We start from the raw sequence: 21,655 nt of genomic DNA on the forward strand, positions 1-21,655 counted from the left end.
GCAGGCCAGCCCTGAGCACACTGTGACCAAATTAGGAAACAAACTCTACTGACAGCCTCCAAAATGGACATTGTCTGCAGCAGCCTTGTATTAGCTCAGGAAGTCTGATGACGGTGTCATCTGCTGAAATCTGTTTATGTGCAAATAGAAAGGAGAAGCAAAACACCTCCTTGCACTACACATGCCAGGTTAGGCCACCTCAGTGCTTTGGCCCGAAGGAGACAGTCATCAGCTGCCCTGACACAATACTATTCAAAACCTCCACTGCTGACTCATGCCCCTCCAAAGATAACTTTGCCCTGGAAACGCTAAGGTATGGTAAGATGAGGTGTATGCAGAGAGTCAGGGGTTTTAAAGTGCATTTTTAAAGTGGTTAGCTGTGGCAGATGAAGCTGAGGTTAGAGATCAGTGATTACTACGACAGGAATGTGAGGGGGAGGAAAGAGAGGGAAGATGTAGCTTCTTGAGTAAGGTCAGAACAATGTTTTTAATTTGGCTTGGGAACAGCCTTTTTCCATCCTCTCCAACCTCCATTTCCACTGCGACAGCAAAACGATAACCCTGCTCCGATGCTCTGCAAATACAAGTAACACCAGGCAGAGTTTTAACCTTAAACTTGCCCCTGCTGCCGTGGAGGGTACCTGTACTGAGCTCCCACAGCAGTCCCAGGACAGCTCAGTGGCATCGCTACCTGTTGCGAGGACAGGCAAGTGACAGAGGCTAAGTTAACTTCACTGTTTAAAAATCAAACAAATTAAGCAATCTGAGCACTCTGGTCCATACAGAAGTTTAGGTTTTCTCCCTGATGTCAGGGCAATCATGTTACATTACTCCCTTCTCTTGTTCCCTGCATGAAACGGAACACCACCACTCCTCCCTTTCTTTTTCAAAGGGACCTAGGAGGAAAAGGCAAAGCTTACAGCTCATCTCAGCCTGCAGGTCTCAGCCTCTGCTCCACCCTTAGCACAACTACAGCCTTCAGGGTCCTTCCAGCCCCAGCAGTTTGGCTATGGGACCACTCCGGCAACTCGCCACGTTCAAGGTAGCTGAGGACCTTTCACACCCCGGCACCACCTGCCCAGGGCGTTCTTATCCAACCCATCGCAGAGTCCATCAGCTTATGTCCAAAGACACTGTCATCGCACATCTGCACTGACCACCACGGGTTTGCAGCTGCTCTCAGTGGCTCCTTTGCCTAAAGGGTGGCTGGCTGTGCCTAGGGAGAGAAGGTGAGACAAGACTGCAGAGGCTGAAGTCTCCATCCCCACTTGAAGTTGTGTTCACCTTATTACTTCTGGACCTTTCCTCAGCAAAGGACAAAGCTACAAAGGGAAGATAGTGCTGCTACCTCTTATGGACCTGACAAAGAGGTATTTGCTGGTCAGTAAACAGTGGGAGAATTTCCTTTTCACTGAATGAATATTGCTATATAAGGCAGAAAGCAAGCACAGGAGTAAGCTTTGTGGCTTGAAATTGCACTGACTTACATGGTCTATTTTTAAAGACTAGTTTGGGTTCTTGCTTTCAGCAGCTTTCCCCCCCCCGCCTTTAAGAGACAGATACCCCACTTAAACTGACCTCTTTCTTCAGGTCCATTTCCAGGCTGGGCTTTGCCCTCTCCTCCTCTGTCAGACTCATTTATCAAGTGAAGCATTTCCACATACCACTGCATAAATAGACTTGACCTTGTAAAAGCAGCAGCACCTGAGCTCCCACTGATGGAGTCTCTCCACCCCACCACAGCAGTGAACTCTGCCCGCTCCTACCCTGTTTCCAGGTGAGGTATTCTCAGAGCTCCTACAGCCCCTTCCTATGTGTCCCGAGGAAGGGTGGCAAGCATATAGACAAGGCAAGAAGTGATTCTGGGCTGGTCATTGTGCCTCCTCCCTGGAAAGGGGCATTTGGGAGTAAGCTAGTGCTGGCACCACTCAATTTGTATAGCTGCTCCCAGCCCAGACCAAGCATACACCAAAAAGCAAGCTACGGGAGTTCCCCTGGGGGGGGCACAACTCAATTTGTGGTCCCTGGCTTTCCTAGGTGCTCCTTCTCAGCCAGGGAGCAAGCTGTGGGCATGCACCATCCAGCTTCCAGGGAAGCAAGGAGAGCCCAACATGTGGCTTTCCCTTGTTCCCCTTGCAGGCCCCCCCAAAAGGTAAGCATCTTGCCCAGCATAAAGCTGGGGATGACAAAATCTCCCAACTCTCAGCACTCCCCATGCAACTTCGACCCTACATGCCTCAACGGGACGGACCATGTGGTTTAGCACACACATACTATTCCTACATGGGACTGTACTTTTAAGGCTTTGCTGTACCAGGAACACTTTCCTGTTATCTATCTTCCTTTAGGACTTGGCAATAAAGCCTAGTGGGGTGTTATCTGCCACCTACAATCACCTCAACCCCACCTTCAGCCTTGGTCCCTCCCTCCTGCCCATCCCTTTGAGGAGAGATACGGAAATCACTGGCACTCCTGCTGCAGCACTGCCGGCACTGCTGTCGATAGCATCACCGCTCGCCCTGCCTGCGGCACAGAGCACCACCGCTGCAGACGAGTTTCAATGTCCTTTTATGGAAGAAAAATGAAAATCGCCTGCCCAGCCGTGGAGTGCCTCAGAGCCGAGCTGAGATGACAGACGGAAACTTGCCATTTGTTGTGGTTTTGGCAGTAACAGAGCGGAGCGTGTTCCCATGCGCACCGCTCATTTAAAAAGGGTGCAGCGAAGGCACTGAGCTGGAGGAGAAAGCTGAGAGCTCCAGAGCAGGAGGTTTCAGGGATGCAGTGCTGAGGAAGAAGATGGCAGAGTCATGAAAAGATGGCTTAGACCGTTCTGCTGGCCCAGACAAGCGGGAGAGAGGCCTCCAGACAAAAGCGTATGCAGGCACAAGTGCTCCATTCCCAACACCCCCCAGTAAGACACATAGCAAGGTCCTCCATGCTGCATTTTCCTTTCTTCCTCATTCCAACAAATTCTGCTAAGCTGCATTCACACAGACACAGGAGGATGGTAATTTAAATGCGGGAGTTGGGCCTTGAGGTCATTGCCACCAGAAAGAAATTACAGGGGTCTGCCATAAGCGAGTGCTACCTTCGGCTCTTCTCTCCGCTAAAGCTGTGGGGCTAAGCTCTAAGTAACAATCAAATCTAAACAAATAGGCTCAAGGAAAAGCATACAGAGAACAGCAGTAAGAATGGCTGAACAGAGAATGAGACAGGGCCATGGGACCTTCAAAATGTTTGCGCTGCTGTCAGGAAGCTGAATGAGACAGCAGACTTCAACAGCTGGGAAAACATGTTGCAAAACAAGGAGAATTAAGTAATTCTCCATATGCACATCCTACTCTGAGGCATTTTGGACAAGCTCAATTTCTCCAACCAGAACAAATTTTTTTTTTTTCCCTCCATGTTGCACACGCACCCTGCCAGTGACAAACCTTGATAGGGTTTAAGCCTAAAACCACAGCGCATCTGGAGTCGGGCAGGGCAGCTCCGGGCAGCTCCAGGCCAGCCTCAGCCTCTAGCACAGAAGTAACGGGCCCTGTGGTGTGTGTTAGATGACATCCTTGGAAGGCTACGACATCCTGAACACATCCCCTGCTGCTGGGTACTTGATTACACAAACATTTCCCCTTGCACCCTATAAAACACTTGTAACTGGATCACAGGTGGCTGGGGCTGCCTCATTACCTACCTCTGAATCACAAGCAGCTGTGTGTCCCATTACCACACCAGGTACAGAGATCACAGGCATTGCAGCATGCCCCTTAGCTGCTTCTGTAACTTTAAGTCCAGTTGATCATGCAGCAGTTTATTTCAGCAAGGCCACTCACGTCAAAGTTGCTGCAAACCGTACAACGTGACTTAGGCTTATTAACATGGGTTGTGGATGCAGTGTTAGCACCCTGCTAAGAGAAGCCATGTTCAGACACAGCTTGCTAGGCAGAGCTCTGTACAAGCTTAAACCTGTCGCGCTTCCAACAGAAAATGAAGGTTAAAAGCAGCTGGGTGCATCTGTTCCTAGCCAGCACCTTGAAATCAATCCCGAGACATTCTAGCAGCTTAAAAAGAAGTCCCCTAAAATACCAAGTCTTAGTCCTGCAAATTAAAAGTACACACAAGGATTGCTGTGACCAGAGAGCCTAACCTGAAGACGAAAAGGCAAGAGTGGAGATTTTATCTGACGCAGGCACATCAATGCTCACTTTTCCAGCATGACAGTTCAGACACCCAGCAGGCAAACCCACTCCCCAAACACAGCCTCATTAACAGCATGCACTAAGGAGCCCCGAACAAGACTGGCAGCTGCCCAGACCGAGGGCAATGCGATTTAGCACCGTGCAACCATACGCCACCACCTCTTCCCATCCAGCCAGCACCGAGGCACACAACAACTCGGTACAATAAAGTAAGAAAAAATTGTAAGCTACGCAAAGGAGTTTTAAGGAAAAGTCTTGGAAATGCAAGTCCCTACAGTATGGCCTGGCTATGAAATGAGTGTTGAGGGTTTCAAGCTCTCCAGCACCGGAGGGACAGCACTGTTCGGTGCATGCATTATTTCCATGGCAACGGCAGCTTTCACCTCCCCATCTCTTTGCTGGCTGAAAGCCCTGCAGTGCTTTGTGCTGAGACTGCAAAGAGGGGAGACTATCTCCCCCACCCGCAACACGGCGCCGGGGATAGCAGCGAGCAGCCCATGAACAAAAGCCTTGTCTTCACCAACAATATGTGGTCTTGGGAGGAGGGAAGCTGAGAAGAAAGGATGGACTTCCTTTTCTGGTGAGAAACAGTACTTCCCCCAACATGCAAAAGTGCATGCTCACTTCCCAGTGCTGCACAAGTCAACAAGCAACATGTGCCTTTCCTAGTTTTACCAGAATTGCCAGCTTTGATTTGCTCTGTCAGAGCACTGGGAGGAGAAATGCGCACCATTAGAGATGAGAAATTTGAGCGCTGCTTCCACGCAGGGATCCCTGCGCAGAACAAGATCGAGGTTGACCAAGCAGGCTGGCAAACCCTCCTGTCACCGGGAAGCCTGGCTCCACGCGCGGTCAGCAACCTGTTTTAGAGCAAAACCTCAAACTCCGACAAGTCCGAGCAAAAGCTGCCTCTCCCCCAGCACCAGCTCATCCGTAGGGTGGCTTGGGCAATGTTTTTCCTTGGCTAATTAAGCTTTTCCTCCACCCTGCAGTTCATGATATTAAGATTCAAGCCCTGGCCACCTAACTAGGAGCCAAACTTCACGCCACACAGCTGGAGCCACTGTGGCTCTGGCAGATGGTGCAGGCTCATCTGCATGCTCTCCGTGCAACCGTTCAGTCACAGAAAGCAACCAGCAGCTCTGCCCATTGCTGAGGTTACACTTAGCCACATTTTGGTCCCTGCAAGGGAACTACAGGTGAGATGCATCAGCAGCGACCTGGGGATGCCTAGAGCTCTTATTATTGAGCCCAAGATACATACATACAGCCAAAATGAAGGCTTCCAGCTGGTTCCCATCACATACTTTACAATACATCCATATCTGCCCAGATATGAAGCAACATCTCTGCAAGATTTAAAGGAAAGCCTGAGAGTATCAACATGAACTCTCAAAGCAAGACAAAGCATCCAGGTGATGGAGCACAGAAATACAACAGGTCCACCATCTGGTCCTCCTCCGCCCACCCTTGAAGAGCTTTGAGGTTTCAGGAGAGGCACATTTTGACCTTTCCCTTTCCACACTTCCCCTCGCTTTGGGTTCAGCTGTGCAAGTGCAGTCCTTCCAACCAGAGAGGGACTCCTTCCAGGATCAGTCATCACCACCACCGAGGCTGCCAGAAGTACTGCTAGCAAAGCCAATGCATCCTCTCCAACCTCTGTAGAGTTCCCTAGATTAGCCCTTTCCTCCCTAAGGGCAATAGTTTCCTGCAAGCAAGAGCATTAACGGAAATTCTTCACTCTGGAGAAAGACAAGATAGCAGGAATATGAAGAACCACTGCAGTTGATGCTGTGAGACAACACCACATCCTGCTATCTGAATTCCTCACCCTCGACTTCAAATCCTAAAGTCGTTCGAGACTTCTAAGAAGAGCACAAAGCTACTCAGCAGATTTTCAGCTAATGAATCAACACAAGCTGTCCAGGAAACCAGAAATCCAGCCCACTGGAATGCTGCAAGCCCAGGGAGGGGGGACAGGGAGTACGCTAGGAAGGAAATGAAACAGCAAACCAGAAGGAAAGGAACATTTCAGCACTGACCCTTCTTACCACAGTTACTGTGCCACATTACACATTTTAGGGAAAAAAAAGCAACTTCAATTCGTTTTGCACATTGAAGCAGTCATGTTCTTCAAGCCTGAATTTTGTTCCGTGGTGCTGACATATGTACATTTTGAAAACAACTCAGTTTTTGCAAAAACAGTAAGAATTTTTTTTTTTTATTTAAACATGAATCAACATTGCCACCTAGTGACAATCAAGTCTCCTCGCTCGTGACACTTGGACAATCCATCAGAATTCCGTTTCTTTCTCAAATGCTAGAGGTAGATGTTAGCAAAACATATCTGGAGACACGTTAGAGATCTCAAATGAAACCGTGCATCTTTCATAAGCAGCTTTCTCCCCCCAGTAAGTTCCATTTTCACTACAGAATGGCAACTTCAACTTCTCCAGACAGCAGAATTTGACTTCCTATTGATTTCTTGATACAGGCAATGGTGGTATCACATCAATACGAGAACCCAAAGCTATGGCAGCTACAAGCATAAGGTTAATGCACTCAAGAGAAATTTCAGTGATTAGCAGAAAAGTCTGCTGAGGGACAGGCAGTTCCCAGAATATTGCACGAGAATTCACTGTTGTGCCTAAAGTTACACAAGAAGCCTTGTAGCTTCAGTGCTAAACACTGATACAGCACTGCCTCGGCTCACTGGCACCAGATGTAAACAGGGTTCTGCATACATTCAGGAGACTGTGAAACACATTTCTATGCTTCTATTTTTCCCCAGAACAGATAGCGCAGAAGCAGCAAGTTTTCCCCACTCCATCCCCCCATTGGGCCTGACGATTCTGCCGTTATGGCTATTAGCAGATTTTGAGAGAAACACAAAGATCTTCTGCCCTTTGAATGGCTCACATTTCAGTGAGCTCTTCCAACAAGTTTTTGTCACTTCCAACTGAATCTGTATTCAGCCAACAGCATAAAAAGAAAGATGCAGATGCTAATTCTCTTAGGGATTGCACGTAACGTTGTTTCAGCTCATTCTTCAGAAGTTTCATTAGATAAAGAATTACAATTTGGTTTTATGCCTTTTAAACACCCAGCTCCCTGTTCACCTAAAACGTTTCTGTATATGCACGACAGCAGCCTATGGCATCCATAAACTTTTTTAGCCAACATCTTCCAATGAAAGAAAGGAATACTGCTGTCTTTAGCAACAGTGCCCTGAAATTCATCTGTCCAGCCACACACTTTTATAGGACGTCAGTAGGATCCAGCAAATACTTTGACTGCTGCCCCACGTAGCCACGTTAGATATTCATTCACCTGCTACTAGGAAGTGTGAGCTGTCCTCCCAGCTCTCCTGCCCAATACTTCAGGAAAGACCAAATGGCAAAGTATTCCCCCAATTACCTTTCTGCAGCGGGGATTAGGGCAGCTGAACCGCTTCACATCGCTGTCCAGTAGAGCTGGGAAGTTACAGAATGGACACCTGTAGCCCATAATAAGACACCATTAATGCAGAGCACCAAACATATCTTTGCTGAAAGCAGATTTAGTCAAATAGGTATGTGGTAGTTAATAAGGCTGCCAACCAAACACCTGCCACCAGGATGTGCTGACTACTGCCTTTTTGCTCATATTTCTTCGATCACTTCCCTGTTTGCAATCAAAATATTATATGCTCAGCACTGCTTTTGACCATGTAAGTTACAGGATCAGCACAGAGCTGGCAAGCAAGTGTTGGGGGACACAAGACTACTGAATTTTAATCTGCTCCTAGTCAAAGGCAGATCAACCTGAATAAAAACAGATCTGGGAAGGCAGAAGCCTGAATTTATAATACAGCTCTTTGAAAGCTACCTATCTCATAGTCAGCACACATTTACGGTTTCAGGGAACAATTTTCTACAACAGTAAGTGCGGTCTGCATCCTCTGCTGGACACTTACCTGACAAGCTCATCTGCACAGGCAGCAGCCACCTCCTCCTCAGCTTTCCGCTCATAGTATTTACAGAGGATGTTCTCTGGAAGCACTTTCTCCAGCTCGCTGGTGGGGAATGAACACGTGCAACTGCCTTCCATGCAGCTGAGCTCTGACTAGGGTTGGAAGGAGGGAGCTCAGGTTTAGTATGATACTAGCAAAAAGCAATACTCAGTACCCAGAACATTTCCAAACAAACCAGTGCAGAGCCTTGCTTAGAGAGACTAGAACTTAAGTCAGCAGATGACTGCCAGAAAATGGGTTTACTATGGAAGAACAAGACTAGTTAAACGGATCAGGCCTCAAACACACAGTGGGCACGAAGGTGCTGTTGATAGCTGGGATCACAGTTCACTCTCTCCAAGTCCACTGTGACCACACAGCAGCCCGTTATTACTGTACAGTCTCTGCTGAGAACTAGCACTCTGCTCACAAACAGCATGTTGTATTCTTGTCAATACAGTCATATAAAAATACAGCTGCCAGTTTATGTTTACATGAAATATAGGTCACAGAGTACAACAGCATCCCACAATTTGATCATCATACCTCGAGGCAAAGGAGCATGCACACCTCAGAGCAGGTTAATGACTTGTTTATAGCTCAGCTAAGTTCCAGGATAATTGCTAGCTAAATTGCAGACCAAGAAGGTTAGTAGTATCATAGAGGAACCAACTCCCAAATTAAGTTGGGATCACAGTGATATTGTGAAGGACAAATACTCTTAGCTAGGAGGAGACTGGCCAAGTCAGAGACAGGAGTGCGTTCTCTGTGCAGATACCATTGGTTTAAGTAGAAAATAAAAAACAGACAAGTGCAAGTTATTGTTGTTACTACGAATGCTGTAGAAGGTTTTCCTAATAATCCAAGTTGCTAAGCACAGAGCACAGAAGACGAGGTTAACAAAACTGAAATCCTGTTCAGCAAAGATCCCATTGTGGAGTTGTTGGCTTCACTTGATGGTGAGACCGACTTGTTGGATTTGGATTTCAGGACACAATTCCATGCAAATATTTCCTGGGAAATGCAGTTAGATCCGATTTAAGCAGACAACATTACACAAACAGCAATGTGATCTCCCAGTAGCAGTTCACCCATTTTCCCCTCACAGTTGGGAAATTCTTACCTTCCCAGAACCAAAGACTGCCTCCTGAGCATATTTAATTAGGCACTCCTTGCAGAACAAGTGACCATCGGCACACTGAGTTAGCTCTTCAAACGCAAACTCCCCATAACAGCAGCGGCATTCTATCATCTGACCATCCTGCAGCCATAAACAGAGGTATTAGCATCATCATCAAAACATTGACAGCTATAGCAACACACAGACACATATGACTGCAAGCCATAAACAATGCCAGCAATAATTCTAAAAAAGAGCAACAGATATACACCATTCCACTAGATATCCTATTTGGTGGTCAAAACTCACTAAGCACAACCAGAAACTCAGTTTTAAGTAACTTAATATCTACATGTCCTGCTTGACAGGTTCCAAAAAGCTACAGAACACATGGTGTTTAATAATTCTTAGCTCACAAGCAGAAAAGCATCTTGGGTTTGGGAAGCTGCAATTGCAGGGAAGCAGCAGAGAGTACACACCATTCATACGGAGAAAACCAAGCTTCAGATCTGTTGCCTTCTAAAGAAAGATTTACCCCTCTGCCTGGAAAGACCTTATCTTGGCCTCTTCATTGCAGGGGTGGAGAAGCTTGCCACTGTTGAAAAGTAAGTATGCCCACTTCTTCGAAGGTCCAACATGTTCTCCAAAGTTTGAAGAGAAATGGGCGTTGACAACAAAGGTAATCCACAGCTGCTGAACCGATGTCTAACTTTTCTCTCTTTGTTTAAAGGGAAAGACCTGATTTTCAGGTTTTTAGAGTCCTTTCTGCAAATTACGAAGGCCTTTCCACTGGCAGAGCTCCAACAACAGCAAATCTGTTTTAAACAGCCATAATGGTGGTAGCAAGAGCAAACCTGGTACTATTCTATTGCAATGTTTGTTCTGGCCAGTAAAGATACAAGCAGCAGCTGACTGAATTACTACAGATCATTACATGCATCAATACTGTCTTGCTGGACTGAGCTCTCGTCTACCTTTTCTAAAAGCCAGCCAACACACACTGTGCAGGTTTTGCCAGCTCAGCAAAAGCAGAGCAGTGCAAATGCAGCTTCAGAGAAGCTCCATTCCAGAAGCCAAAAGAGTCTGTGAAGTAGTTAAGTGCAAAACAGTGTCTATGCATAAGCAGAACTCAACGGACCACATTATAGATACTGACCTTCTGATACTGCTCCTCATTCATCTGCAGAGCAAGGAGAAAGTCTGCATGCTGTAAGAGAGACATGTGCATCTGTGTTTACAGAATAGATAAAGCAATTTTCCAGCCTCTACACTCCTTTACATTATCTCAGGACTTACAAACCACCATAAAAGGCTCACTGTCTGCTTACAACATCACTCAGCCCATCCTTCCAATCCATTAAGCTATTTATGATTCAGCTAAAACAGATGGGAGAAGCAAAGGCAGCAAGAACAAAGAACCGAATTCTGTATTATGGAGGGCTGCTGGTTCAGGTTTCCATGGGCAGAGATGATCTCACCCAATGCACCCCTCCAGAGAAAGCCCCAAGAACATTAGCTTTGTGTTTAAAAGGAGACACTATCCATCTGCCTAAGAGGCAAGGATCATTAAGAAGCTACTTTAGAAAGGACCGTAGGTGCAGAGCTGTGAATTCAGTCTTTCCTCAGACTACAAGGGGAAGACAACACACCAGTGGGTGTTGCAGGGTTCTGCTTCGAAACACCTGGTCCTCAGCACAGGACAAGACGTTCCGGAGACTGCCAACTTGCGGAAGGCAGAGTGAGTGGACAGACTGCCTTGGGCCTGGTCATTATTCACCACCAACAGTGAGCTGCAATTACAAGCCCTAAAGCAGCAGAGAAGCCTGCTAACAATTAGAGGAACAATTAATTAGTAGAGATTTTACTATTTTGTAGCAAAAAAGGTCTAGAACAGTGTTTGCAAAAGTAGCAGCTATATATTTAAGTAAATATGATACTCCGTGCTTGGTTTTTTTCCTTCAAAAATGAGTTACTTAGGAAGAGTTATACAAGTTAACAGGTAGTAAAGGGGCAAAGGTAGTCAGTTATTCAACATTTTGTTCAGCGTTTGAATTTCTTTTAAGAGGCAGATTTCCATGTTTAGGGCCAAGACCTCTACAGTAGCTGAAGTCGTTTGCACCACAAGATCAAAACAGCTCCTACCACTCACCTCTGCCATCTCTTTAACTTTCTGCTCATAGAATTCCTGCTCCAGTAGCACCGGTGGGAGAAGAGAGAGCTTGTCGTAGGACCTCCAGTGCCGTCTCTTATTCTCCAGGAAGAACATGCGCTTCTCAATTTTCACATCCCCTAAAGCAGAGTTAAAGGCACAATGAAATGGGATGCGGCAGCCAGAACAAAGCTTAAATCCTTCTTCCTCCACACACCACCAGCTGCATAACTTCAGCATCTCCAACAGCATTGTACCAAGCAGTGGTACTAATGAAGAATATCTCCAAAATAGATACCAGACAGTGACAGAAACATAGCTGTTCTGGGACCACATCCCTTTTCAAGAACAGTACCCTTCTGCTGCAAGCCAGTTCTGCTTACAATAACGATGCAGAGACCACGATACATACAGCTTGGTATTTACCTTGCTCAAATTTGAAGTCTATATATGAATACTGATTCATTTCTTTCCTCCTTTTTCGTTTCCCGCTGGTTTCGGGAGACAGCTCCTGCCATTTTTTGATAGCATCTGAAAAGGCCTAGAAAACAACATACAGACTTAAATCCTGTCTGTTCCTGGAAGAAAGCAGAAGCACATACTTCAAATTGAAGCACAGTACAAACATGCACATAAGACTGATCCAAAACCGGAAAGCCAAACACCCCATATAGAGGCAAGTATATCTCTTTCCTTTACTCACCTTGTTGCTTTATCTACTCATAAAGCAATCATTCCATGGAAAAAAAAAAAAGTTGAATGATACTTCAACAACACCTCAGCTATTAGTTCTAATACAGCTGGTGTCCACTCTGATGCAACAGAGCTGGTTTGGCTTTTTTTTTTTGTTGGGTTTGGTTTTTTATTTAAAAAAAAAAAACCAAACAAACCAAAACCAAAACAACAAAACAAACCAAAGCTGAAATACTCAGTGCTCAATCAAGCAAATGAAGAGAGAAGGAGGTTTGGCTTTAGTTAAGTCCTGGAATAATGGAGAAAGAAGCTCATGCAAGAGGAGCATATCAGAGGAGTAGATCCAAGTCAAAAGCTTGAAGCCACATTTACATCCAGTTTCTTGATACTTAAAACAAGTGTCTTTGCAGCTCCATTACAGTGAAACTCTTTTACAAGGAATATAGGACTCATTCCACAAGTCATAATAAGAAGAGACAGGACAGCAAGAGCTGGGCTTCTTCTCAATTACATGCAGTCAGTTAACTAATAGCAGCAGTTAAATGTTTTAAGATTTAGCTAAATGTCTAGGCTTTATTGGCAATTATACCGCACTTCAGTGGCAACGTACAGGAACACTTCTCAGTTTAATGCATCGCCTACCATCAACTAGCTAGTGTTTCCCCAGTTCTCCTATTAGAGAAAAGTAAAAACTTCCTGCAGCATGCTGTCTGGCCAATAAATTTTGCAAGTCTACTAAATGGATTAATACTTCTTAAAAGGAAAGGAAGATTATTAAAAAAGCCCATAACCACACACTAGCAGATGGTATAGTAAAGCAAAAGACATCACGCTGCTCTCTGCGGACACAGGAGATAACCCTAAGAAAGAAAACAGACTTGAACTGGAGAACCTTTCGCGTGATTGCATAGTGTCCCTTGAGTTCATGTAGTGCCCACTTAATGTCTTGGCTGCTCAGCATTTTGAAGTCTGCCATAAGGAGGTCAGCTGCCTGAATAAAGCACCGCTGATCAAGTGGGGCAAGTTTGGAAAAGTCGAAGTAGTCCACTTTAGGCACCTAAGGAGAAAATGCAAAAGATATAAAAAGGCTGCTATAAATACACACTTGTGAACACCCCAAACCACTCCTTCAGTGATCAGGACCTTCTGCAAGACCACCCAAAATTCAGGTTACACGGCACCCAGTTCTGAGCACCTGTCTAAGCATCAGCTTAGAGCACAGCGGGGGTGTGAAGCCTACTGGTCTATGCACTTGGGCGGGTAACCTGCCCTGAGCTGCACCACACTGCAGCTCTGCTCCTAGCCACGTAGTTTAAAGCCATTGTGCATGGCTGCACGGGACAGCAAGGAGAGGATACATTTAGGTTACTATAAAGAGTGAACAACTTTATTGGTTCGAGGTTGAGAGACGCTTCCAAGAGTAGAAAGAGGTATTCAACATTTCTCTCTCTCACGCCACACACAGCTATTTCAATATACTCAAAGCAGCTCAGAGAGAATTTTTTGTCAATGGGTCTTTAAAAAAAAAAAAAAAAATTCAAGCAGCTGCAGGGAGATTTCCAGTTTGGATGCTGAAAGGCAATATCTAAAGGCCACACAAGAGAGACCTGAGGGCCAAGTCTACTTCATGTGACAGACCGACTATGGAATTCTCATATCAGTTATCAAAATGAACACTTCAGACAGGATAGCTGACAGGCAGGTAGGGCAGAGGGTCTCGCTGAATGCAAAAGAGAAGACACGGTTCAGCTATGCAACAGCAAAACAGGAAAGTCTTGGAAATCATCTTGCAAGCAATTAACTATTGCTATTTAACAGCCTCTTAAACGCACCCAGAGGCCTCCTATGAAAGTATGGCTCAACCAAGCACTCTACAAATACGCACTAACAGAACCAGACATCCTAAGGTCCACTCAGGTTGAACAGACTGGATGAGAGGCATGCTGTAGGCGAGGATACTCTCTCACTTGCCTTTGTCTCATCTTGGCTGGCGAGCAGGCTGCTGCTGGGATTTAAAACCACTCTGCCTTCCTTCTTTGGGTAATCTGGATTTTCCAGAAGAAAGTTACAAAGTCTGAAAAGATAAATATAGTTACTTCAGGGTTTGGGAGCTCAGGTTCATTCCTTGCTTGTCCAATTTTTTAGTATCCTATAATTATGAGGCTAGGCAGGCAAGTCACAGACTGCCCTGTAAGAAGCAAGGGAAGTCCTAGACTAGAGCAAACTGCAAGTAAATGAGAATTAAGTAAATAATGATCAGCTGCATGACTGCAGAAGGAAAAGCAAATAGATTTGCCTTTCCAACAATTGCATTTACATACATGAAGCTTGTATGGGTGAGCTACTAACCAACCTACATCTCTCCATGCCAGAGGTGAACAATCAGGCTTACCTCCCCACTCACATCCACAAGTAAAACCATGTGAAGTGGCACCTCCTTTGAGCACATGTCAAATGCTACACAACTAAGAGTTAAGGTATACTAACTTTCTGCTACTCTGGAATTAACATTATGAAGACCATACAGGAAAGAACAGTCACAGCATTAGCAGCAGTAATTGAAATCTAGCTGTCATCTCCTGCGGCTAACACAAATGCGTCTATGGAAAAAGAAGCATACAAACCCCTACAAAACCCGTGAAAGGTTGATGTATTCCTCAACAAAAGATTACAGATTCAAATTTGAATTAAAGCCTCCAGTCTCGATCTACTTTCATGTTAGAGCAGACACAGCAACTTGTTTAAACTGTGTTTACATACAATATGTACTCTGAATAGAGGTTTCATTGTAATAAAGCTTGAAATCACACCAGCATTGTCCAGCTTCCACTAGAAATTGGTCTAGTGAGAACAGCATTTAGAAAATAATCACTAAATAATTGCAGAAAAAATTGCATACTAGCCTGTAAATGCAGCATACCTGAGATCCCATCACAAACAATCATAACTGTCAGGTAGATTTAGTTTAACTGAGTATTTCAGCTTAGAAAAGACTCTAGCAAGTAGTTTCAGAATACCCAGTTGCTGGAGATCCACAAGTACTTCAGAAGCCCTTTCAAAAGGGAAGCTTGTTGTAGGCTGTCTGAATCAGACTTTCACAGTTTATTCTCAACCACTACTAACCAGCTGTGCTAGCTGGATCAAGTAATATAAGCTGTTCCTCAGTTTCCCCAGCTGTAGAGTAATATCCTTCTGAAAGGAGCTAGGACAAGCAATTAACATTTGTAAAACTTTTTGAACAAGAAGGTGCTAGGTTGCAGCAAAGACATAATTGCAGCTAATTTACATTCCTGATGTCAGAAATCAGTCCCTAATTAAGAAATCTGAACTGGCTTGAAGCATTAACCCACTATCAAGGCATGATTACTTTAGCCCTGCTTTCACATTCAAAGCAGAGGCATTTCTTTTTGTTTAATCAGGTATTGACATATTGAGCCAGAAGCTTTTGACTGAGTGTGAATGCTTCTGCACACAAAAGCTGAATAGATGATACCCTGCTAAGAGGAGCTCCCACATCTTATCTTTCAGGACAGTTGAAAGTTTTAAGGCAATCATTTCAGAAAAACAACAAAATATCTTGGCACTGAGCATTTAATAGCTTCCAGCCCTACCCCCATCCCTTTGTAAAAGATAACTGTTTTAATCCAACAAAACAGAAACTTCAAGGAGCTCAAATCACTGCAGCTCAAACGCAAGGGTTTCAGCTGGGGCACAGTCAGAATACATTTGAACTTTTCTGCATGTTGCCATTTCAATGCTCAGGATTTTCAGAGATGTTAACCTTCAGTGTCTGACAATTAGTTAAGTGGGTCCCAGCGCGCAATGCACGCACACTTGCAGCACTGTTCATTAATATCTGCACCACAGGACACAGAGCCAGTTAAAAGCCTCATCCCTGCCCAAACCCAGCCACCCTTATTTATTATATTTCAAGCCTGATTCAGCTTGACATACCATGGAGATCAAAGAGACCCTGCCAGCGAGGCTGACCAGTGCTTTGACCCGTTTGTTCTCATACAAAAGATGCAGTGACAACTCAAAAGATAGTTTGGTTAAAGGAATAAAAATATGGAGAAGAAATCTTTATCATCCAGTAAGTGGGTAACGCACCGCTGAGCAGACACTGTAGATGGCCTACAGGGAAGCCTGTAAGCACCTTTTCATCTCACTGGGTCTGTGGCACACAATAGGAGAGAAGAGATTTCGGGAGCAAAAAGGGAAGGAACACATTAAGACTGATAGAAGCCGATACTGAGATTTAATTCTATCAGGCTTCACTAAATCCCCGCAGGACACAATGACGAGTTTTTTCACACAATCTGCAAGAGGGTCCTGCAGCCAGATGCCCAACTTCAACAGCCCAATTGCCCCAAGGAATGGCCCTACTGGTCTTCTACACTCCCAACACAACCATCCACGCCGAGGTGCACAAAGTATGCAGTGCGGGCACCTGAAAGCTGCTCTCATGCTGACCACGTCACCACTGCAGGGACAGCACTTTCGAAAGACAAGAAAGAAGTTACAGCCTGATGACTTTCTAACCAAGAAGCCCTACTTTGGAGACATGACTTCATAACACAGGCAAAGGCAGCAGAAGAGGAAATCTATGCCCAACGGATGGGATCATCCTTAGTTCCTTGCCAGTTAACTTATTTATGGTCCAATAACTAATTCTAAGCCTCACGCATTTGAATGCTGCTTAATTAGTGCCCTAGTTAACTGGAAAGGGCATTGGATTCATACAAGATAGAGCGAATACTCTGGCAACCAACACCTATTCTTCATTCTTGTATCACATAATAACTAGTTTCAACATGTTTGAGATAGCAGTGACAGCTGCAGAGAGGGAGAAAGAGAGAGGGGCCACCTAGTATCAGACAAGTCACAAGTGATTTACTTCAAACCACTTTCCCCTCTGTGTTGCTGGTGCCAACACACGCAATCCTTCACTCTTCAGCTGTGCAAGCTTCACCCAAAAGGGCAAGGACATGATGCAACTTATCGATAAGGTTAATGACTTTTTTTAAACTTTTGATTCTAACATGACTCCCAGAGATATCAAGCACGATAAACACCAAGGTATTCTTGAGCTGCTAACACAATTGGGAAATCAACAGTCCTCAGGCTGATTTTCCACTCCTTTTACTTCCCTTCTTGGCTCATGTTTCTGCTCAGTTTGACCAAAATCAGTCCCTTGACAGATATCTAGAAACAATCCTACCAGCCCCTAAATGTGTTTGCTCTATTCTATCTGCAACAAGCGATGTGAGAGAACTCAAACAGTACCACTACTGCTTGATTAAGTAAAGGGCATAAAAGCCAACATCATGACACTAAATAAGGGAGTCCAGATCAGGTCAGCTTTACCTGGAAAAAGCCAGTGAAATGAAGAGGTAGGAAACTCTTTCCTCCAACTCAAAACTCACCAACCCACCTTCGTACTATATTTTATAGAATTCATCTCAACACCTTAATCCTGACACTCACCCTTTTTAAGAACCCTAGTAACAGTTAAGAGGAAATGATATGTAATATCTTTAAATGAACAAATTATCTTAAAAGCAGAGAAGTTACAGCACAACACCAGAATTAGAGAGGATTTAAGAAAAGCTCTATCAGAAGAAAAAAAAAATAATACTCTGCTCTTTGGCACTATCGACGCAGTGCTGACTCCCAGCCTGGATATGCTCTAGAACAGCATCATTAGTGGGTAGGGAAATGGAAGCGTGACTGCAGCCAGACTGTTGTATGATACACCCTAGCTCTTAGATCTGTACTTACACATTTAAGTCATAGCAGTTCTTGATACTGATTAGCTCTTCAATATATTCCTTCTTCACATCTGGGAATCTTGCTTCCTACAGTAGGAAAAGCTAAAGGTTACATAGGTATTAGAGGAGCTGCGTAGCACAACCTAGCAATGGCACCAAAGACAGAGATTTATAGGTAATTATCTAGCACGCTCCTGAGACAAGGGCCAAAATGGATTTCAAGAGACCATTTATATCCATCCAGCCTGGATACTGCAAGCTGCTGGCTTTCTTTTGCTCCACAGGATGATTGCTAACAGCTCTTTTTCACAAAAAGAGTATGGGTACTGATGTGAATGGCCATAAGCAGCTGGCCTAACGAGTGATTCAGGCTGGATGGAAAGAGGCAAGGCACATAGGTATGATCTACAACACAAGAAAAGCTAATATTTACCTTCAGACAGAAGACTAAGGAGTTCCAGATCATGTGCTGAAATACAACATTCCAAAGCAAAAGAAAAAAAAAAAACAAAAAATACACATACCCACCCAAAGCACCCAGACACACTAGCAACGAGATCAGAACAGACAACAAACCTTTACTGGCACTTCTGTGAAAGCTCTCCCAGCATTAGCCACATAGCAAAGAGCACCCCTTGCTGCTCTCTCTTGTTGGGTTGCTGTACAGGTACTGCAATCAATTCCACCAGATGATATTTTGCTTTGCAAGACTGGACTGGTCAGGGTTGTCAAGCAACCCTGAAAATGCAAGAGTTTCTACTTATCCATCTCAAAAGCAAGTCACTGATCAACAAGGTCTTACTTGGAAAGAACTGAATTTTGTTGGACTGCTACTTAAAGAATATTTTCCTCAATCCCAGTTTTCACAAATAGAATCAGATATGGGATGGGGAGGGAAGACTTGGAGAGGATGGGGGTGGTGGTGTAAGATACAGATACAGTAAAATACGCTTGTTTGCAAAAAAGCATTCCGTAAGGCATCAAGAGAGACCCTTCCTCCTACCAAAGGGAGGAGTGTGCATTGGAATGGAAAACATTAGACATTAGAAAAATTGGACCACTACATAAAAACATTAGACCACTTTTTTTTTTTTAAATATTATTAAATATACACCATGTTACCGAAGCTGCTGAACATACCAAAGGTTAAGGAGTACCATCCTTGGTGGTTTGGCTCTTGTAGCTAGTGCCCCTCATGCTAAGCTTCACACACAGAGTCAGAAAGGAGCGCATGGAGTTAACATACACAAGTCTTCATGCTGCTTATCCAGTAAACCCTCAGTGCTACTGCTTGGAAATCCACACTGCAAGGGCAACCATTACCCCTGACCACCATGGTGGCTTTAACATGGCCATGGACCAAACTACTTTAGAAGAGCCAGCTGAAAGCAGCCAAGGCTAGCAGCCATGTCTCTAAGGCTTCTCTACCCCACCCTCTACCCCTCTGCCAATGTTTACTGTCTCAGTTTTGCTCATTTAGCTCTACATCCATTCCTAAACCAGCTCTACAGAGTTGGGTTAGGAACCAGCCAGACAAAAACAAACTAGCAGAACTGAGAGGGCAGTAGCCTTTAAGGGAACAGACCCATGTTATTTCACCTCACTGTGCCCCTGAGACCCTGCAATCAGTTCTGCTAAACCTCTCTGGCTGAGAGCCCATCCCAAGCCAAACAGCGCCTTCAAGATTCGCATCGTCTCACTGCTTCTGCCATAGTGCTGGGGTTAGTCTTTCAAACCAAACTTTCCCAAGACAGTTCACTGCATGCTCCTCACTGGCGCATAGCTGAGTCTCAGCCAAAACAAGGAGGATTTGCAGCTGAAGTCAATAGGGCTGTGCTTTCAGCATGTGAAACACTACACACCTTGAAAAACCTGTCTGAAAATAACAAGCACACAGAAGGCAAACAAGCCCTGGGAATACTTACTGTCTCTCTGATGAGCAGTGCAGTGGGGTCTTGGTCCTGCCCAGCAGCTCCTTGTTCTGGCACATTACCAGAGCCAACTTCGTGAGAGCCCTGTGCAGGGAATGCTGGACCTGGCTGTTCATTGTCTATAGCTGCCAGCTGACCCGTTTCTTCTGGTGGATGCGCTGGCTGGGGTGAAGCAGGACCTGGAATCCCATCCTGCTGTGGTTCAGGTCGGGGGAAGGCTGGCCCAGGAGCCTCCTCTCCATATGCCCTCAAAGATCCTGGGTCTGCTTCAGGCTGCCCTTGCTGAGGAGCACAACCATTTACCACAGCATGTGGCTCATCTTCCAACGTCTGGAAGTATGGGTGATCCAGCTGGCTGTTTTTGTGGATCTCCTGGTCTGCGGTAGGTGCAACAGCTGTTCCTCCGAGGTTTTGCTCTGGCTCCAAGTCCTGTCCTTGCCATCCCTGGGCTTCTACCTTTTCTTCCTGTTGTGGTGGAAGGTCCGCATTCTCCAGACTAATGATTTCTCTGTTAACAGCAGGCTGTGGACTCGTCTTTATTGCTGGAAGCAAACTTGGGCCAGGCTCCTCGTTACTTCTAAGTTCAAACCTGGGGCCATTAAGCTCAGATGGTCCGGGCTGCTGCAAGGCAAAGTTCATATTCTCATCCCTGCTCGGTCCAGCACTGCTTTCCACCATGTGATTATTCTGGTCTCCCTGGCACAGCGGAGTTGAGATCTCATCTTGCAGATATGTGCTCCTCAAGGGCTCGACAGCACTTTTAGATCCTCCTTCTCCCACAGTGTTTGCACCCTGCCATTGAGCAGCAGGTCTGATGACATTGGGACGCAGAAGCTGCTGATGCTTTGGGGTCTAAAAAGAAGACAGACAAGAGTAAGTAGTTCTTGTCTGCATGTCAGAATCCTTGCTCCAGATGATCTTTTGCATCTAATCAAATTTCTGATGGGAAGCAGATGAAAGGTCTGTTTAGCAAGGTGCTTAATAAGGCATAAAACTGCAACCCACCTATCTTTGTTTCACCAAACTCCATCCTCAGTCTGTCCCCAGGTAGTAAGAGAACATTTGGCACAATTTGGGGATGCACAGGACTTTCAGACTGGAATAGTTTCCTGAGCTCACCTCAGTCCCCACTTCCCTCCCAGTAAAACAGTCTGGGAAGGAGGAACTAACTGATGGCATATTTGCATTCTCACCAGTTTATTTAAACAGGCAGGAACCAAAGCTCAAAACATTAATCTCTGGCCTTGTCCTTGCCTCTGGCAGACAGACTGCTGTATGCCAACAGAGTCTGAATATTCTCTGCTACTGTTTTCAACTAAGAAACAGAAAGGTCAGCTTCACAACCCATTTTCTCAATGCCTCTGGTTACTTTAACAGAAAAGTGGAATATATTCTTAATATAGCTTAGATATGAAATAAGACATTTAAAATAATCAGGGCAGGCTAAAGACTTTGGCCCTCCTCAATGTGACTGCCGGTGCCAGTGGAAAGAGATTTATCAGGTGGGCTGGCTTTGTGAAACCGCAAAAATTTAAGTGCCTGCCACAGCCCAACAAGAATCCAAATAACATAGAGGAATATAAAGCATACAAGGTCAAACAACGCATGTTTTGAAAAACTGCCTTCTAAGGAATATCAAGTCCTCTTACAAAGCACTCCACCGTTCTGGATTTCTATAGATAACTTTATGGAAGCTACAGCCTTTAAGTAGAACTTTAACTACAATGCAGTTTAACAGCCTTGTTCTCCCCTCCTGTGCCCAAAATATGATTAAACACTTAAAGTCAGCAAAATGCCATCATTT

The 21,655-nt window shown here is 45.0% G+C and overlaps 1 protein-coding gene across 6 annotated transcripts in view; it reads right to left on the reverse strand.

The window, feature by feature from the left end:
• The window catches only part of RNF216 (ring finger protein 216), an 81,210-nt gene that overhangs the window by 41,658 nt on the left and 17,897 nt on the right, over positions 1-21,655 (reverse strand). For all 6 annotated transcript variants that reach the window (XM_010570323.1, XM_010570327.1, XM_010570326.1 and 3 more), the window contains 10 exons: positions 19,846-20,703; positions 17,931-18,007; positions 14,121-14,223; positions 13,042-13,206; positions 11,883-11,997; positions 11,457-11,596; positions 10,464-10,514; positions 9,311-9,448; positions 8,152-8,300; positions 7,614-7,692 (listed from right to left, as the gene is read on the reverse strand). In XM_010570323.1, coding sequence (XP_010568625.1) covers positions 7,614-7,692; positions 8,152-8,300; positions 9,311-9,448; positions 10,464-10,514; positions 11,457-11,596; positions 11,883-11,997; positions 13,042-13,206; positions 14,121-14,223; positions 17,931-18,007; positions 19,846-20,703 — 1,875 coding nt within the window. The remainder of the gene's footprint in view (positions 1-7,613; positions 7,693-8,151; positions 8,301-9,310; positions 9,449-10,463; positions 10,515-11,456; positions 11,597-11,882; positions 11,998-13,041; positions 13,207-14,120; positions 14,224-17,930; positions 18,008-19,845; positions 20,704-21,655) is intronic.

The sequence above is a fragment of the Haliaeetus leucocephalus genome, unplaced genomic scaffold, assembly GCF_000737465.1.
Source record: "Haliaeetus leucocephalus isolate CR32 unplaced genomic scaffold, Haliaeetus_leucocephalus-4.0 Scaffold295, whole genome shotgun sequence".
Taxonomy (NCBI): Eukaryota; Metazoa; Chordata; class Aves; order Accipitriformes; family Accipitridae; genus Haliaeetus; species Haliaeetus leucocephalus.